This window comes from Anabrus simplex, chromosome 2 (assembly GCF_040414725.1).
Source record: "Anabrus simplex isolate iqAnaSimp1 chromosome 2, ASM4041472v1, whole genome shotgun sequence".
Lineage (NCBI taxonomy): Eukaryota > Metazoa > Arthropoda > Insecta > Orthoptera > Tettigoniidae > Anabrus > Anabrus simplex.
This window is the reverse complement of record NC_090266.1, coordinates 608,448,654-608,463,565: the sequence shown is the minus strand read 5'-3', so window position 1 is coordinate 608,463,565 and position 14,912 is coordinate 608,448,654. Positions and strand designations below refer to the sequence as shown.

Sequence of the window (14,912 nt, the reverse complement as noted above, 5' to 3'; positions counted from 1 at the left end):
ACCAATATTCAGGCAAGCTGTTATACTCGGTACACAGCATTAATCCCATCTATCAGTGATGAAAAAAAAGACATAAAGCACATCGCAACAAACAGTGGTCAGTGTAATGTTATTGTTGATGGGCTTTCTAAGTTATAGGCCTTCACATTTAGTTTTCTTTTGACTCTGTGATATTAGTGCATCTAATGTAAAGGGAGTCCTCCTTCCTTTCGTGACTCCCTCTTGTCTTATTATTCAAGCGATCATTCCTTTACAATTTTTTCTCATTTAAAAAAATCATCTTCGCAATCTTCTTTGTTGATATGGACCGATGACCATGGGTTTTTACACCATAAGACAATCATTACAAAATCCATCGCCAATTAACACGATTGAACAATATTTCTATGTCAGCAATGCTTGGCGTTGATATAGACTAAGCAACAAATTCTAAATTCATTAATTCCTCTGAAAACAATATCAGTGACTTGTTGGAGCTGTATAAGGGGGAAAGGATGATGGTGATGATGATGATGATGATGATGATGATGATGATGATGATGATGATGATGAAAGCATCAATGCCTTCTTCCCAAGTAATCTACATTTGTAGCAGCCTGAAGCCATTCTTCGAAAATACTGTAATCAAGCAGAAATCTTCACGGAAGGCAGGCTATTCTCTAATTACTTTGTTCTCACTGTTACATTTGCAGTAAATTAGTGTTATAGTTTCCATTGAATGTTAGTCAGACATATGAATTTTTAATGAAAAAATTGAGATTATGAAGTTAAAACCCTTATATATATTGGATACAGGGTTTTTAATAGACTGTGCAGCAGGCTTAATTATACGAGCTTATTAATGCAGCCAACAGAGGCGTAGCAGTCTTCCAGAGACTTACAAAGTTTTTAAATTTACATTCAGCCCATCCCCCACCCACCTCACCCCTGCCCCCATTAAGAGGTTTTCAAAGAAAGATGACAATATACCAAGTCAACCATCTATAGATGGTGTATCATACTGAATTACACTTTAGAATCTCCCATAGCCTACAACCTACCATTTTGTTAATCATGACATGCCACAAGAAGCTAATATATTTGTCCACTGCATGACAGAAACATTGCACAGAGGGAAGCAGTCCCATATTCAGCACTACAAATTTTTCCCACCGTTGTCAGTGTACTATGTAGCGTACAACATGGAGAGCAGTCATGAAGGACAGCATTAGACATAGTTTCAATGGAAGTATGGTGTGACCATCGTGGAGATTTACAGAAGATTGGTACAGTTTGTGGAAAGCAACATCACAGAAAACCATGTATAGCTGGGTTGAAGGCTGGAAAAATTGCTGTATTTCAACAGAGATAGCGACCAGTTCCAGAAGTACGGTGAGGACAATGTCTACGTACAGGATGCGAGTGGAGTGGGTCATCCTTAATAACAAGGGCATCACGTTCACAGACAAGGAGGTGGCTGCGAGACTTGCCAGAAGATTCCTGCAGCACTTTGTGTACTAGCACTTGCAGTTGGAGAAGATATCTTTCAGATGGGTTTTCTGGTGCCCAAGTGAAGCACAAAGACAGGCATGTGTGAATGTGATCAATGATCTCCTGCAATGCCACAACCAGGATCCAGTGGGCTTCATGTTGAGAATTGTGACTGGGGATGAGGCCGTCAAAGCCGTCAATCATCAATCAGTGCACAGAAGCATAGCATCCTCAGTCAACGAGCATGAAGTGGCTCGTGGAGGGCAGCATGCCCATTGACTGGCTGGAATTGAAGACAACTATCAGCAACACCACATATGTGGCAATCCTAAGCAAATGTGTGCCTTACAATTGAAAGGAATTAGTCAGGGAAATAGGAGAAAGGTGTTCTCCTGCATCATGATAACGCATGGCCCAGTAGGAGTTGGAAAGCATCTGCCACAATTATTGAGCTAGGATTCCAAGTGCCCACATTCAGCTTACTACTTTGACTTGGCCCCTTAAGATTATCGCTTGTTTGGTCGCGTGAAGGTACCTGTGCTTAAACAAATGTCCACAGACTTGAAAGACCTGGAAGCTGTTGTCCTGACATGGGTGCAAGGACACATTCAAAAAGCATGGTTCCAGGAGAGTGTGGAGAGGCTCCCACACTAGCGATGAGGGGAAAAGTGTACAGTGTAATTCAGTAGGATATGAAATGAAAGGACAATTTCAACGTCTTCATACACAGATGTCTCCACAAACATGGACTCTTTCCTCATTATTCACAATTCTTCTCCATTCGTTTCTTCTCATCAGGCTTATTTCTGCTTTCCTGATTCATCAGGAGTGCAGGTTCAACTTGAGAAGCCATTTTGATGAGGAGAGTAGGGAAGTTTAGGATAAGGAGAGCGTATATACAGGAAAAGGAGACAAAGATAAAATAAATGCAGAAACACAGGATAAAAGGAGCCCAACTGGCCAACCTAAGTATTAGAATAGAACAAACAAGTAACAAATAAGGTCATCTATAGAAAGGTGCGCGAATAGGAACATATAATGGGACAAACAAAATGACCTGTCAGTGTGGAAAGGGGAAGCCACAGGAAGAGGAGACTTGGACAGACATGGAAAAACAAAAAGACAAGGGCAATCTCTGCTTCTTCACACACTGCTTTCTTCACGTAGATGGATTTTCTCTGTATCTTTCTCAATTCTGGTACATCCATTTCTTCCCTGGTGTTAACAAGCTCTTTTCTGCTTTCTAACTTCATTAGAAGTTTAAACATTGACCCTTATTCAGGGACCTCTGTGGCAGGTCTTAATCTTGTTAGTTATTCCTGTTCCCCTCTTTATCTATAAGACTTGATTAATCGCTTGTTTGTTCCTTTCTGTTCCTCAAATTGAAATGTTGGGCTCCGTTGGTGTTTATTGTATGTTCTTTGTCTGTTAACACTTGTATTTTTCTTTTTCTTCTATTTATCTGGCTTTTTCCTTATGATTGACTTCCCATATAAAAACTGAAGACCTCCAAGAGTGTGCTTATATGAGAATAAACTTAGAAATTTGCCAGTGAAGTACAATCTTATAGGAGGCAAATTTTTACTAAGTATCTTCTTCAGTTCTCTGTACACTGAGTGATTTGGCTGTGCAGTTTGGCCTGTGTAGTTGTTAGCTTGCATTCGGGAGAAATGGGCTCGAACCAAACTGTTGGCAGCCCTGAAAATGTTTTTTTTGTAGTTTCCCCATTTTCACTCCAGGCAAATGCTCCTTAATTAAGGCCACGGTCACTTCCTTCTCGTCCTATCCCATCACCATAAGACCTGTCTTAGTCGGTGTGATGTAAAACAATTCCAAAAAATGAACAGAGTTCTCTTTATAGTATGATTATTTATGATTTTAAAAATATTTTATTTACTGTGCTCTTGTTCTAGGTAAAATGCGGTGGAGAAAGCTTGTTGCCCTCCTTGGGAGTTTAATTGTACTAGGAGGCTGTATAATTTTGTACTTGATGATGGATCTTACTATTTTCCCACATGATTTTAAGGAGGTATGTTGATCAATTTTTAGCATATCTTGTGTTTATTATGTGTATGTTACAGGAAGATACAGATATGAAAGGATGTATAGAATATTTGCCATACTACAAGGAACTACATTCAGGGTTTATTGGGACCTTAATGTACCACAGTAAAATTTTTAAAAAACGTGTAATTTCAATAAACAGGCCTTTTTAAACTTGTTTTACAGTAGGCAATAGTCTTTAATACTATCAGTGTGTTTTGGAAAATATACTAGTATGGTAATATCCAGTCAGATGTTACATTATTGGTACCTATTTAGCCTGATAGTATTTACATTTAATCTGTGGGAAGTAATTTTCCCTCTATTAATGTGCAGTTATTTCTACAAAATAATACTGTATATTGCAAATTATTTGTTGCGGCTTTTGTGTTGGTACTCGTCTGCCGCATTTCATTTTGTAACAGTTGGCAATGTGCTGCTGCGTTTTTGTTTTATAAACAGACACTGAACATGGCGACCGGCAGCAGTACACGTGTTTTGGTGTACCTCCGAATTTGTTGTACATAATGTGTAAATATGCAGTTTTATTCATGTGTAATAAATGTTTGAATCACCTTGTGAGTGATGTGTTTGTGTCTGCTCGTTTGGGGCAGTCTGGTCCTCCATTTGATTTGTTTCAAAATTGTATTTGTGCGCCTATGGAACTGAACTTTGTTATGTGCGGCCGATATGTTGTTTCGTCGTTCGCAACATAAAATTTTGGTCCTTCCGGGCCGCGATGAGAATCATTGTGAACTTTGAACATTGTGCTAGTCACCTAAAAATTGTTATCGTCATGAATTGCTGCCTGCAATCGCCGTTTGAACATAGCAACGAGCTTGGCGCGAAAAGCATCGTGAACAGTTATTGTATAAAAGCACCAGGATGTCGTGCTTAAGGCTAATTACTACGAATGTTTGAATTCGTCATATTGAGATTTCAACGAAGTCTACATTGTTTTGGAACTGCTTTGATATCGCACGTTAACAATCTGTGGAAGTTACCACGTGCTATTTATTGCATTTGTTCTTGTGAGCTGTTTCCGCCAGCCTTTATCTGATACCCTGATGTTCGAGATGTTAAATGCTACTTGGAATTTGGACTCCAGTGAACATTACATCGCAGACGTCATCTTTTGGACTTTCCAGTCACTTTGGGCATGTGATTCCAGCCAAGGAGTGTTTCCAGTGGTAGTGATGATTGATGATACAGCACCGTCATGTACTGTAAGTCTGTTCCATTTGTCTTTATTGTTCCTATCTTGACTAGGGTAGACATCCTGCCTGATATCCTAACCCTACTGCTAGCACTTTCCGTGTATAGAATAACAGATTTGTCTTGACTTCTCATGGGCATTATACGATTTCGTGCTAATAATTTGTTGGGCCGCTTTGTGTATTTTGTATATTTTAGAACGTACGTGGTTTATTATACGTTATTTCATGCTTTTGTGCATCTACCTACATTGTTGGTTCCATTCAAAGACTGTCACTCATTCTAACAATGCAAATGAATGCAGTGCACTGATTATAGGGCTTATTGTTTGTATAGTCACCATAGTTGTAGGATTGATTTCTATTATTATCTTGTCAATAATTGATTACCTGAACTACCGGTATTCATCATGGTGTTTGAATCCGAAGCAAAGGCTGTTCAAAAACGTGGTCTACTTAAAAGGTCATTAACTCACCTTGAAAATTACTTAAAGCAAGATAACATCAACCATCACGAACTAATTTCTAGGCAAAATAGGCTGCCAGAAATTTGGAAGGAATTCAGCATTGTTAGGGAGTATCTAGAATGTGAATTAGACTCAAAATCTAGCGAAACTCACTTTGGAGAGCATGATGAATTTGAAAACAGATATCATGCAATAGTTGCTAGGATTCAAGAATTGCTTTGCTCATTTGAGAGACCCACAAGTCCAAGCAATGCATCCATTATTTCTGATAACTCTACTCGGTCCAACTGTAGCTTGAAGCTCCCGCCCATTGAATTGCCTGTTTTTAAAGGAGATTTGACAAAATATTTGAGTTTCAGGAACACCTTTCAAAGCTTGGTTATTAACAATACCCGCATTGACAATGTGCAAAGACTACACTACCTATTGTCGTCTCTTCAAGGCGAACCTAGGGATTTGTTAGATAACCTATCCATATGTGCTGATAATTTCACTGTTGCTTGGAATTTAATTGATGAAAGGTACAATAACAAACGCTTGATTGTTTCACAGCACGTAAAACATTTGCTCAATCTCCATAATTGTACTAGTGGATCTTCTGTTGAATATCGCAAATTGATAAACCAAGTAAAATCTAATCTTAGTGCTGTTGACAATTTAGAGGGTCAGGTTCCACTACATGAAATTTTGCTACAGGAATTGATTCTAAGTAAGATCAAGTCCAACCATAGAAGTGAATGGGAAAACAAATTTGCCTCTACTGATATTCCCACACTAAATAATTTAATTGATTTCTTGGAAAGAAAATGTCAAACATTAGAGCTAACAGAATGCAAGAAACCTGTTATTGAGCAAAAACGAGACTTAAAATCCAACCTAAAAGCCCTTCACATTGCCAACAATAGCACTTCCTTGAATTGTAGGTTTTGCAAACTTGATAATCACAGCATTTCTGATTGTAGAAAGTTCAAACAAGCAAACATTGATCATCGTCGCAAGTTTGTGAGGGAAAATAAACTTTGTTATCTCTGTTTCTCCGCTTCTCATGTTTCTAAACATTGTAAGCAAAACAAATGCTCCCAGTGTAATGGGCCTCACAACTTATTGGTTCACAAGGAACAAACAAGTCCCAATAATAATAATATGAATGCTACAAATTCTGCAATTGTTTCACCCACTGCCATGAAGGTTGTTTCAGGACTAGGTTCTAATGTTTTGCTGAGCACAGCGTGTGTAGGAATAAAAAATAGCTCAGGAGAGATTATACTACTTAAAGCTTTGTTAGACTCTGCGAGTCAATTATCCTTTGTGACTTCTGATCTTGTCAAGAAGCTTGGTATTCGTACTAGGTCTTGTCGTCTACCTATTGTTGGTATAGGCAATGCGAATGTGTCTCCTGTAAGTTCAACATGTAACCTTGTTTTATTCTCCAACGTATCAGATTATACATTGAAGTTGAACTGTGCAGTCGTGAACACAATCACAAGTCCACTCCCTGCGCAGGAAATTGATTGTTCCAATTGGGTTATTCCTGATGATATTATTTTGAGTGATAGGACATTTAATCAGCCCTCTACTATTGATATTTTGCTAGGTGCTGATGTCTACTATGAAATTGTGTCTTCTAATATTTTGCATAAGAAGGGTTATCCCGCCTTATTAGATACTGAATTTGGTTGGGTGCTGTCAGGCACTTTCCCTGAGTCGTGCATTAAGAATAATGCCAAGGCTCGTCGTGCTAATCTTGTAAAACTTGATTCTATTGACACTAAACTCCAAAGGTTTTGGGAGCTTGAAGAACTTCATCAACCAGTTCTTACTCCTGAAGAAAGGGCTTGCGAAGAACACTTTGTGAATAGTGTTCAAAGAGATGATTCTGGTAGGTTTGTTGTCAAACTTCCTATTCGTGCTGAAGTGCCACCTGTAGCTGAGTCTAAGCATAATGCTGTTAGAAGGCTCAAACAGATGGAAAATAAATTTGCTAAGCTTCCAGACTTGAAAAGGAAGTATGTAGATTTCATGCGTGAATACAGTGAAATGGGTCACATGGAAATTGCTCCTCCAGAGACCTCTAACTCTGTAAGCTTTTACTTGCCCCATCATTGTGTGCTCAAGGATTCTAGCACTACAATCAAGTTGAGAGTTGTTTTTGATGGAAGTTGTGAATCATCAAATGGGATAGCATTGAATTCTATGTTAATGGTTGGTCCTACTATTCAGCCTGACTTGCTGTCCATTGTTTTAAGGTTCAGAACCTATTTTGTTGCTCTTACGGCTGACATTGCTAAGATGTATAGATGTGTGGGGGTCAAAGGGGTAGTATGTGGTCCTGTGGGTGCACTTCTTGCTGATGGGAGTGTACTAGCAAAACACAGGAAATGCCATCTATTCCTACCAAGTCCGATACATGCACGTCCACGCCGTGGCCTCTGGGCAACGGGTACATTCTTTAAGGTACACGGCTAAGTCATGTAAGGGCAGAAAGCGAGTTCCCGACGCTTAAATGGGGACCTATCAGCTAAGGGAGACAACCCTAACAGAAAACATCGGTCCTCCAGGATTGCTGGGGGTTGGAGCAAGGCTAACAACCTTGCTCCGGAAAACCAACTGTTGCGAAGCCCCAGAATATGCCTCGGAATGGTGGATTTAATAGACGACGAGCTAAGCTAAAGGCAATGGACTACGCAATTGGTACATGGAATGTACGCACACTTCTACGAGCCGGAGCACTGAAAGTACTGATGCAGAAACTAGAAGTCAACAAAGTGGACATAGCAGCCATACAAGAAACTAGATGGTCAGGAAGGGATGAGATATGGGACACCAAAACCCACACAATATTCAGTAGTGGGAAGCCAAGGAATGCAAAAGAAGGAGGAGTAGCATTTATAGTACGAAAACAAGCTAAAGATGATGTACTACAGTTTTTGGCAGTAAATGAAAGATTGGCAACATTGCGTGTTAAAATGCGATTCTACAACTTAACAATCGTAAATGTATATGCACCAACGGAAGACAAGGAACAGATAGTCAAGGATCAGTTCTATGCTGAACTGGAACGAGTGCTAGATTCAATCCCATCGAACGATGCTAAGATGATAATAGGAGACCTAAATGCACAAATTGGGAAGGAGGAGATATATCAAGGAATAATAGGGATCCATAGTTTACATAACACTACTAATGATAATGGACAGAGATTGCTTGACCTTGCTACCAGCAGAAACATGAAAGTGATGTCAACTTGTTTCCCTCATAAAGAGGTACACAAGCAAACATGGATATCGCCGGATGGAAAGACCTGTAATCAAATAGACCATGTAATAATGGAGAAAAGATGGGCATCCAATATCATGGATGTCAGATCATTCAGAGGAACAAGTTGTGGCTCCGACCACTTTCTAGTTAAGGCAATCTTAAGGTGCCGCATTATGAAAACAAGAAAGGAAGGAATGAGTAGGATAGAAAAGTACAATACTTGTGAACTGAAGAATAAGGAAGTATCAGAAAGATACGGGGAAAGAATGACAGAAGTGCTGGTAGAGAAATATAATAAGGACCAAACAGCAACGGTCGAGACCAAATGGACTGCTCTGAAGGAAAGCGTTAAGGCCGTGGCAAAGGACACACTAGACATTGTACCCAAAAGGAACACAAAGGAATGGTTTGATGAGGAATGCCAAAAAGCCATAGAAGAAAGGGATAAAGCATATAAAGCATACCTAGAGAGACCAACAAGGGTGAAGAAACAAGAGGTTGAAAACCAGAATAAAGAAGTAAGGAATGTATGTCGAAGAAAGAAGAGAAGAAAATTAAATGAGAAAATGGCTAGAATAGTGGAGGAATTTAAAGAAGATAATAGCTACATGGCTTACAGAGAAGTTAAGGAAGTGAAAGAAGGATTCAAGGCAAGAACAAACATGTGTAAGGACAGAAATGGACAGCTTTTGGGAGATAAAAAAGGGATCCAAGATAGATGGAAGGAATATTTCCAACACCTCCTGAACCCAGTAGAAATGAAAGAGAAAACACCAACTACCTCAAGGAAGAATACTGAGACAAATGAATCAGAAGTCACAGCACCATCTATGCAAGAAGTGATAGAAGCCATACAGCAACTGAAAAACAATAAAGCACCAGGTATCGATGGCATCCCTGCAGAGTTGTGGAAATACGGAGGAACCACACTACAAGAAGCTATATATGATCTAATTGTGAGTGTGTGGAATACAGAAGAAATGCCTGAAGACTGGCGCAAAGGCATCATATGCCCAATATACAAGAAAGGGGATAAGTTGGTATGTAGCAATTATAGAGGGATCACACTGCTGTGTACAGTATATAAGCTGTTCACTTCCATTCTGAAGAAGAGACTAGAACCCCTGGTGGAAGAAATTCTAGGAGAATACCAGGCAGGGTTCCGGAAGGGAAGATCCACTATTGATCAGATATTTACTGTGAAACAAGTGTTGGAGAAGTGTTGGGAACGGGGCATAGATGTGGTACAGATGTTTATCGACTTTCAACAAGCATACGACTCTATTGACAGGGATAAATTAATGGAGGTATTAAGAGAGTTCAAGATACCTGAAAAGCTGGTGCGACTGGTGGAATTGACTATGAGAAATACGATGGTGGGAGTGAAAATTCAGACTGAAGTAGGCAGTTTCTTTGAAGTGAATCAGGGATTGAAGCAAGGAGATGGCTTAGCACCAATTCTATTTAACCTGGCACTAGAGTCAGTGATTAGAAAGTTAAGGGTGGACACCAGTGGAACACTTCTGTACAAAACAGCTCAACTAGTTGGATATGCTGATGACATAAATTTGATGGGAAGAACAACAAGGACAGTTAAAGAAACATTTGAAGACTTGAATAGGGAAGGCAAAGAGATTGGACTTAAGATCAATGAACAGAAGACGAAGGTAATGGTGCAGGCTCGGAGAAGGAAGTATACAAATGACCAACTTGTCCCTGAAGGATCCAAAGTGGAGGTGGTGGATGAATTTAAATATCTTGGTGTACATCTGAGCAACAAGAATGAGGAAATGGTGGAAATACAGGCAAGAATTCAAGCTGCCAACAGAGCATACTTTGCAGTACTACCACTTTTCAGAAGTAGAGATATAAATCAGAGCTTAAAAGTTATGCTATACAAAACCCTCATTCGCAGTATAGTGATGTATGGAAGTGATACGTGGACCCTCCCAAAGAAAGCCGTGGAGAAGATAGATTCCTTCGAAAGGAAAATCCTGAGGAGAATTTATGGACCCATATGCGTACAAGGGGAGTGGAGAATTAGATATAACAATGAACTATATTCCCTGTATGGGGAGGCACCCCTGTCGCATGCCATTCGAATGAAGAGACTTAAATGGGCAGGTCATCTAATTAGGATGGAAGAACACCGAATCCCAAAGAAGGTATTCTTAGGAGACTTTGGAGGAGGAAGGCCTGTGGGAAGGCCACGTAACAGATGGGAAGATGGTGTACATCAGGACGCAGCACATATCCTCAAGATCCGGAATTGGAGAGTAGCTGCACGAGATCGACAAGTTTGGCGGAGAGCAACTGGGGAGGCCATGACCCGAAAACGGGCCGTCGCGCCATAGGAGGAGGAGGAGGTATAGATGTGTGCTAATTCATCTTGACCACAGAAATCTTCAGAAAATTGTCTGGCGTGAATCTACTGATGAAGAAATCAAGGACTACCGTCTTACTACTGTCACATACGGTACAAGTTCCGCCCCTTTTCTTGCTACGAGATGTCTAGTTCAACTTGCTGATGAACACAAGGAATCTCACCCCACTGCATCAGAGATCATTCGCTCTTGTTTTTATGTTGACGACCTGCTGACAGGTACTAGTTCAGTTGAAGAAGCTAAGGAGCTTCAATCAGAAATTTCTTCTGTGCTTGATAGTGCACATTTTCATCTTAGAAAATGGACGTCAAATTGTCCAGAAGCTCTTGCCAATGTCCCTGTAGAGGATAGAGAAATGTTGTCACCTTGTAACCTCACTAAGGATGAAGCTATTAAAACATTAGGTATCGTGTGGCATCCTAAATGTGATGAGTTTCAGTTTCTAATAAACTCGAAGAAAGCACCTAAGGAAGTCACTAAGAGAAGCATTCTCACTATCATTGCTTCCATATTTGATCCCCTTGGATTGTTAGGATGTGCCGTAGTTAAGTGTAAACTTATCCTGCAGTCTCTTTGGCAGTTGAAAATTGATTGGGATTTTGTGTTAGAACCTTCATCTGAAATTATTGAAACATGGAATGCTATCTACAGTGAGCTCCCCTTGCTTAATGACCTCAGAGTGCAAAGAAATGTAATGCCCTTTGCTAAGAATAAGGTTATTGAAATCCATGGCTTTTCTGACGCTTCAGAAGCTGCCTATGGTATTTGTGTGTATATTAGGACAGTATCTGATAATGATGAGGTATCAGTGATCCTGTTGACTTCTAAATCGAGAGTTGCTCCATTAAAACAGCAATCTATTGCCCGTTTAGAGCTTTGTGCTGCTCTATTGCTTTCTCGCCTAATGAGTAAGGTAACTGAATCGCTGAAATTGCACATTCCTTTCTCAACATACTGCTGGACTGACAGCACGATAGTTCTGTGTTGGTTACAGAAACCCGCCAATTGTTGGAAAACCTTTGTCGCTAATAGAGTTGCTGAAATTCAATCCCTCACTTCAGTCTCAGATTGGAGACACGTACCTACCCACAGCAATCCAGCTGACCACTTGTCTCGAGGTGTTTTACCCTCACAATTGTTTTCTCTTGATTATGGTGGCCCAATCATCATTAAAGGTGATAACCCGAGGAGTAAGATAAAGTTTAAAGCGTACATTGCTCTCTTTGTTTGTCTTGTCACTAAAGCAATACATCTTGAAACTGTGAAGAGTCTAACGACTCAGGACTTCCTCGCCGCATTTAGAAGATTCACGGCACGTAGAGGATTTCCAAATCTCATCTTGAGTGATAATGGCACAAATTTTGTTGGAGCCAACAATGAGTTATTAAGATTTATTAAGGATAGCTCTACTGAAATAGAGGAATATTCATCTAATTTGAATGTGAATTGGAAGTTTATTCCACCCTCCAGTCCTCATTTCGGTGGGCTTTGGGAAGCTGGAATAAAGTCCACAAAATCACTTTTAAAGCGGACCCTAGGAAAATGCATTCTTAATTTTGAAGAGCTGAGTACTCTTTTGTATCAAATTGAGTCTGTGTTGAACTCGAGACCTCTCTGTTCAATGACTGACGACCCCAATGATCAAGGCTATTTGACACCTGGACATTTTCTAGTAGGGAGACGATTGACCTCTATCCCCTCTCCAGACATATCCAACAGCTCCCGCTCCTGTCTAACTAAATGGAATTTGGTGCAACGGCTGTATCACGATTTTTGGCAGAGGTGGTCAAAAGAATACATACAATCACTTCAACAAAGACGTAAATGGTCTTCTGTAGGAAAGTGGACTCCAACTGTGGGAGATTTAGTGCTTCTAAGGGAGGATAACCTTCCTCCTCTGGTTTGGAAAACTGGTATAATCCAGGAGCTCCATCCTGGTTGTGACAATATTACTCGTGTGGTCAGTGTAAGGACTAAAACTGGTCTTTTGCGCCGTGCCATAGTGAAATTGTGTCCATTGCCCAAGGATGTTGTATAGTTGTATATTTGTATATGTTGTATCTGAGTTTACTTTTTTATTAATTTGTCTGTGATGAACATGAACACTTGACTTTGATTTTGAGTGTTGAGATCCCTCAAAGGGGGGAGTATGTTGCGGCTTTTGTGTTGGTACTCGTCTGCCGCATTTCATTTTGCAACAGTTGGCAATGTGCTGCTGCGTTTTTGTTTTATAAACAGACACTGAACATGGCGACCGGCAGCAGTACACGTGTTTTGGTGTACCTCCGAATTTGTTGTACATAATGTGTAAATATGCAGTGTTTTATTCATGTGTAATAAATGTTTGAATCACCTTGTGAGTGATGTGTTTGTGTCTGCTCGTTTGGGGCAGTCTGGTCCTCCATTTGATTTGTTTCAAAATTGTATTTGTGCGCCTATGGAACTGAACTTTTTTATGTGCGGCCGATATGTTGTTTCGTCGTTCGCAACATTATTATTCTTGTGCTATGCTTGTTTTCTCTGTGTAGCCTACTGTAATTTAAAGCATTAAGTTGTTGGACTGTATCAAATAGAAAACTCATTCCTAAAATATCATGTAACTCACTTGCTATTATCTGCAGGGTCTATATTTTATAATTATGTAAAGGTACCACTTGAGCCACGGCCGTTTGCTGCATTGACCTCTTCTGCTATCTTGTAAAATGCACATCTTATCTGTGCACTATTCAGTGTTAAAATAACAGTTGTTGAAAGCTATTTCTGGTGAAACTAAGAAACTAGATAATTACCTGTCATTATAGGTGATAGTCCGACTCGTTGGCTGAGTGGTCAGTGTACTGGCCTTCGGTTCAGAGAGTCCCGGGTTCGATTCCCAGCTGGGTCGGGGATTTTAACCTTCATTGGTTAATTCCAGTGGCTCGGGGGCTGGGTGTTTGTGCTGTTTCAACATCGCTGCAACTTGCGCACCACACATAACACTATCCTCCAACACAATAACACGCTGTTACCTATACATGGCAGATGCCGCCTACCCTCATCGGAGAGTCTGCCTTACAAGGGCTGCACTCGGCTAGAAACAGCCATTCAACATTAAAAACTTCATATCTGGTCCGTATTGAAAGGAGATAACATACATTAGAGGGAAATTTGATTGATCCACCTTTTTACAATACATAATATGTTGTTAATATGATTATAACATTTTCATTCAGTACCGGTTTTGGTGTCCATGGACACCATCATCAGCTGAAACAGGTCACATGAACAAAGATATACAAGTATGTAGAACATATAATAGACCCTTAGTAATAAGTGACATTAATAGGATGAAGTAAAAATACAATGCTTAAAAGAATATAAACAAGTTATGTGCTTGTTGGTCAAAGTATAAAATGAAAGTGAAGGTATTAACAAATGTTTAAAGACTTGATCACTTTGGCATGGTTAAAAAGTCTCAAGCGTAGCACTGCTAAACACTGGGTAAAAATAAAACATGGACATCCAAAACTGACATAGTATGCAGTCCTTCCACAGAGTATTGATGATAATGTAACATAAGTAAGTTTGATGGTGGCTTGTAATATCAATTCATAAAAAGAAGCCGTCAATTATGAGGTACTCGAAGAAATGGATCATGTTCTAGGAAAAGAGAATGTAGATATATTGCCAGAAAGTTCTCGATCCAATTCGGAACCTGAAGTATGAAAAGAAAGTTTTTTTTTGTTTTTTTTTTTTTTGTTTTTTTGCTAGGGGCTTTACGTCGCACCGACACAGATAGGTCTTATGGCGACGATGGGATAGGAAAGGCCTAGGAGTTGGAAGGAAGCGGCCGTGGCCTTAATTAAGGTACAGCCCCAGCATTTGCCTGGTGTGAAAATGGGAAACCACGGAAAACCATCTTCAGGGCTGCCGATAGTGGGATTCGAACCTACTATCTCCCGGATGCAAGCTCACAGCCGCGTGCCTCTACGCGCACGGCCAACTCGCCCGGTGAAAAGAAAGTTAAGAGTTAAAATGAAATATAGGAAATAGGTCAAAACACTATAAAGTTAAGTAGGAGACTCACCTCAAGCGGC

General features: G+C 40.0%; 1 protein-coding gene across 1 annotated transcript in view; it reads left to right on the top strand.

Annotated features, from left to right (window-relative positions):
* Nucleotides 1-14,912, top strand: part of alpha-Man-IIa (alpha-mannosidase 2) — a 355,439-nt gene that overhangs the window by 53,682 nt on the left and 286,845 nt on the right. The window contains exon 2 of the mRNA XM_067139236.2: nucleotides 3,384-3,499. Within this exon, the coding sequence (XP_066995337.2) occupies nucleotides 3,389-3,499 (111 nt within the window). The 5' untranslated portion in view covers nucleotides 3,384-3,388. The remainder of the gene's footprint in view (nucleotides 1-3,383; nucleotides 3,500-14,912) is intronic.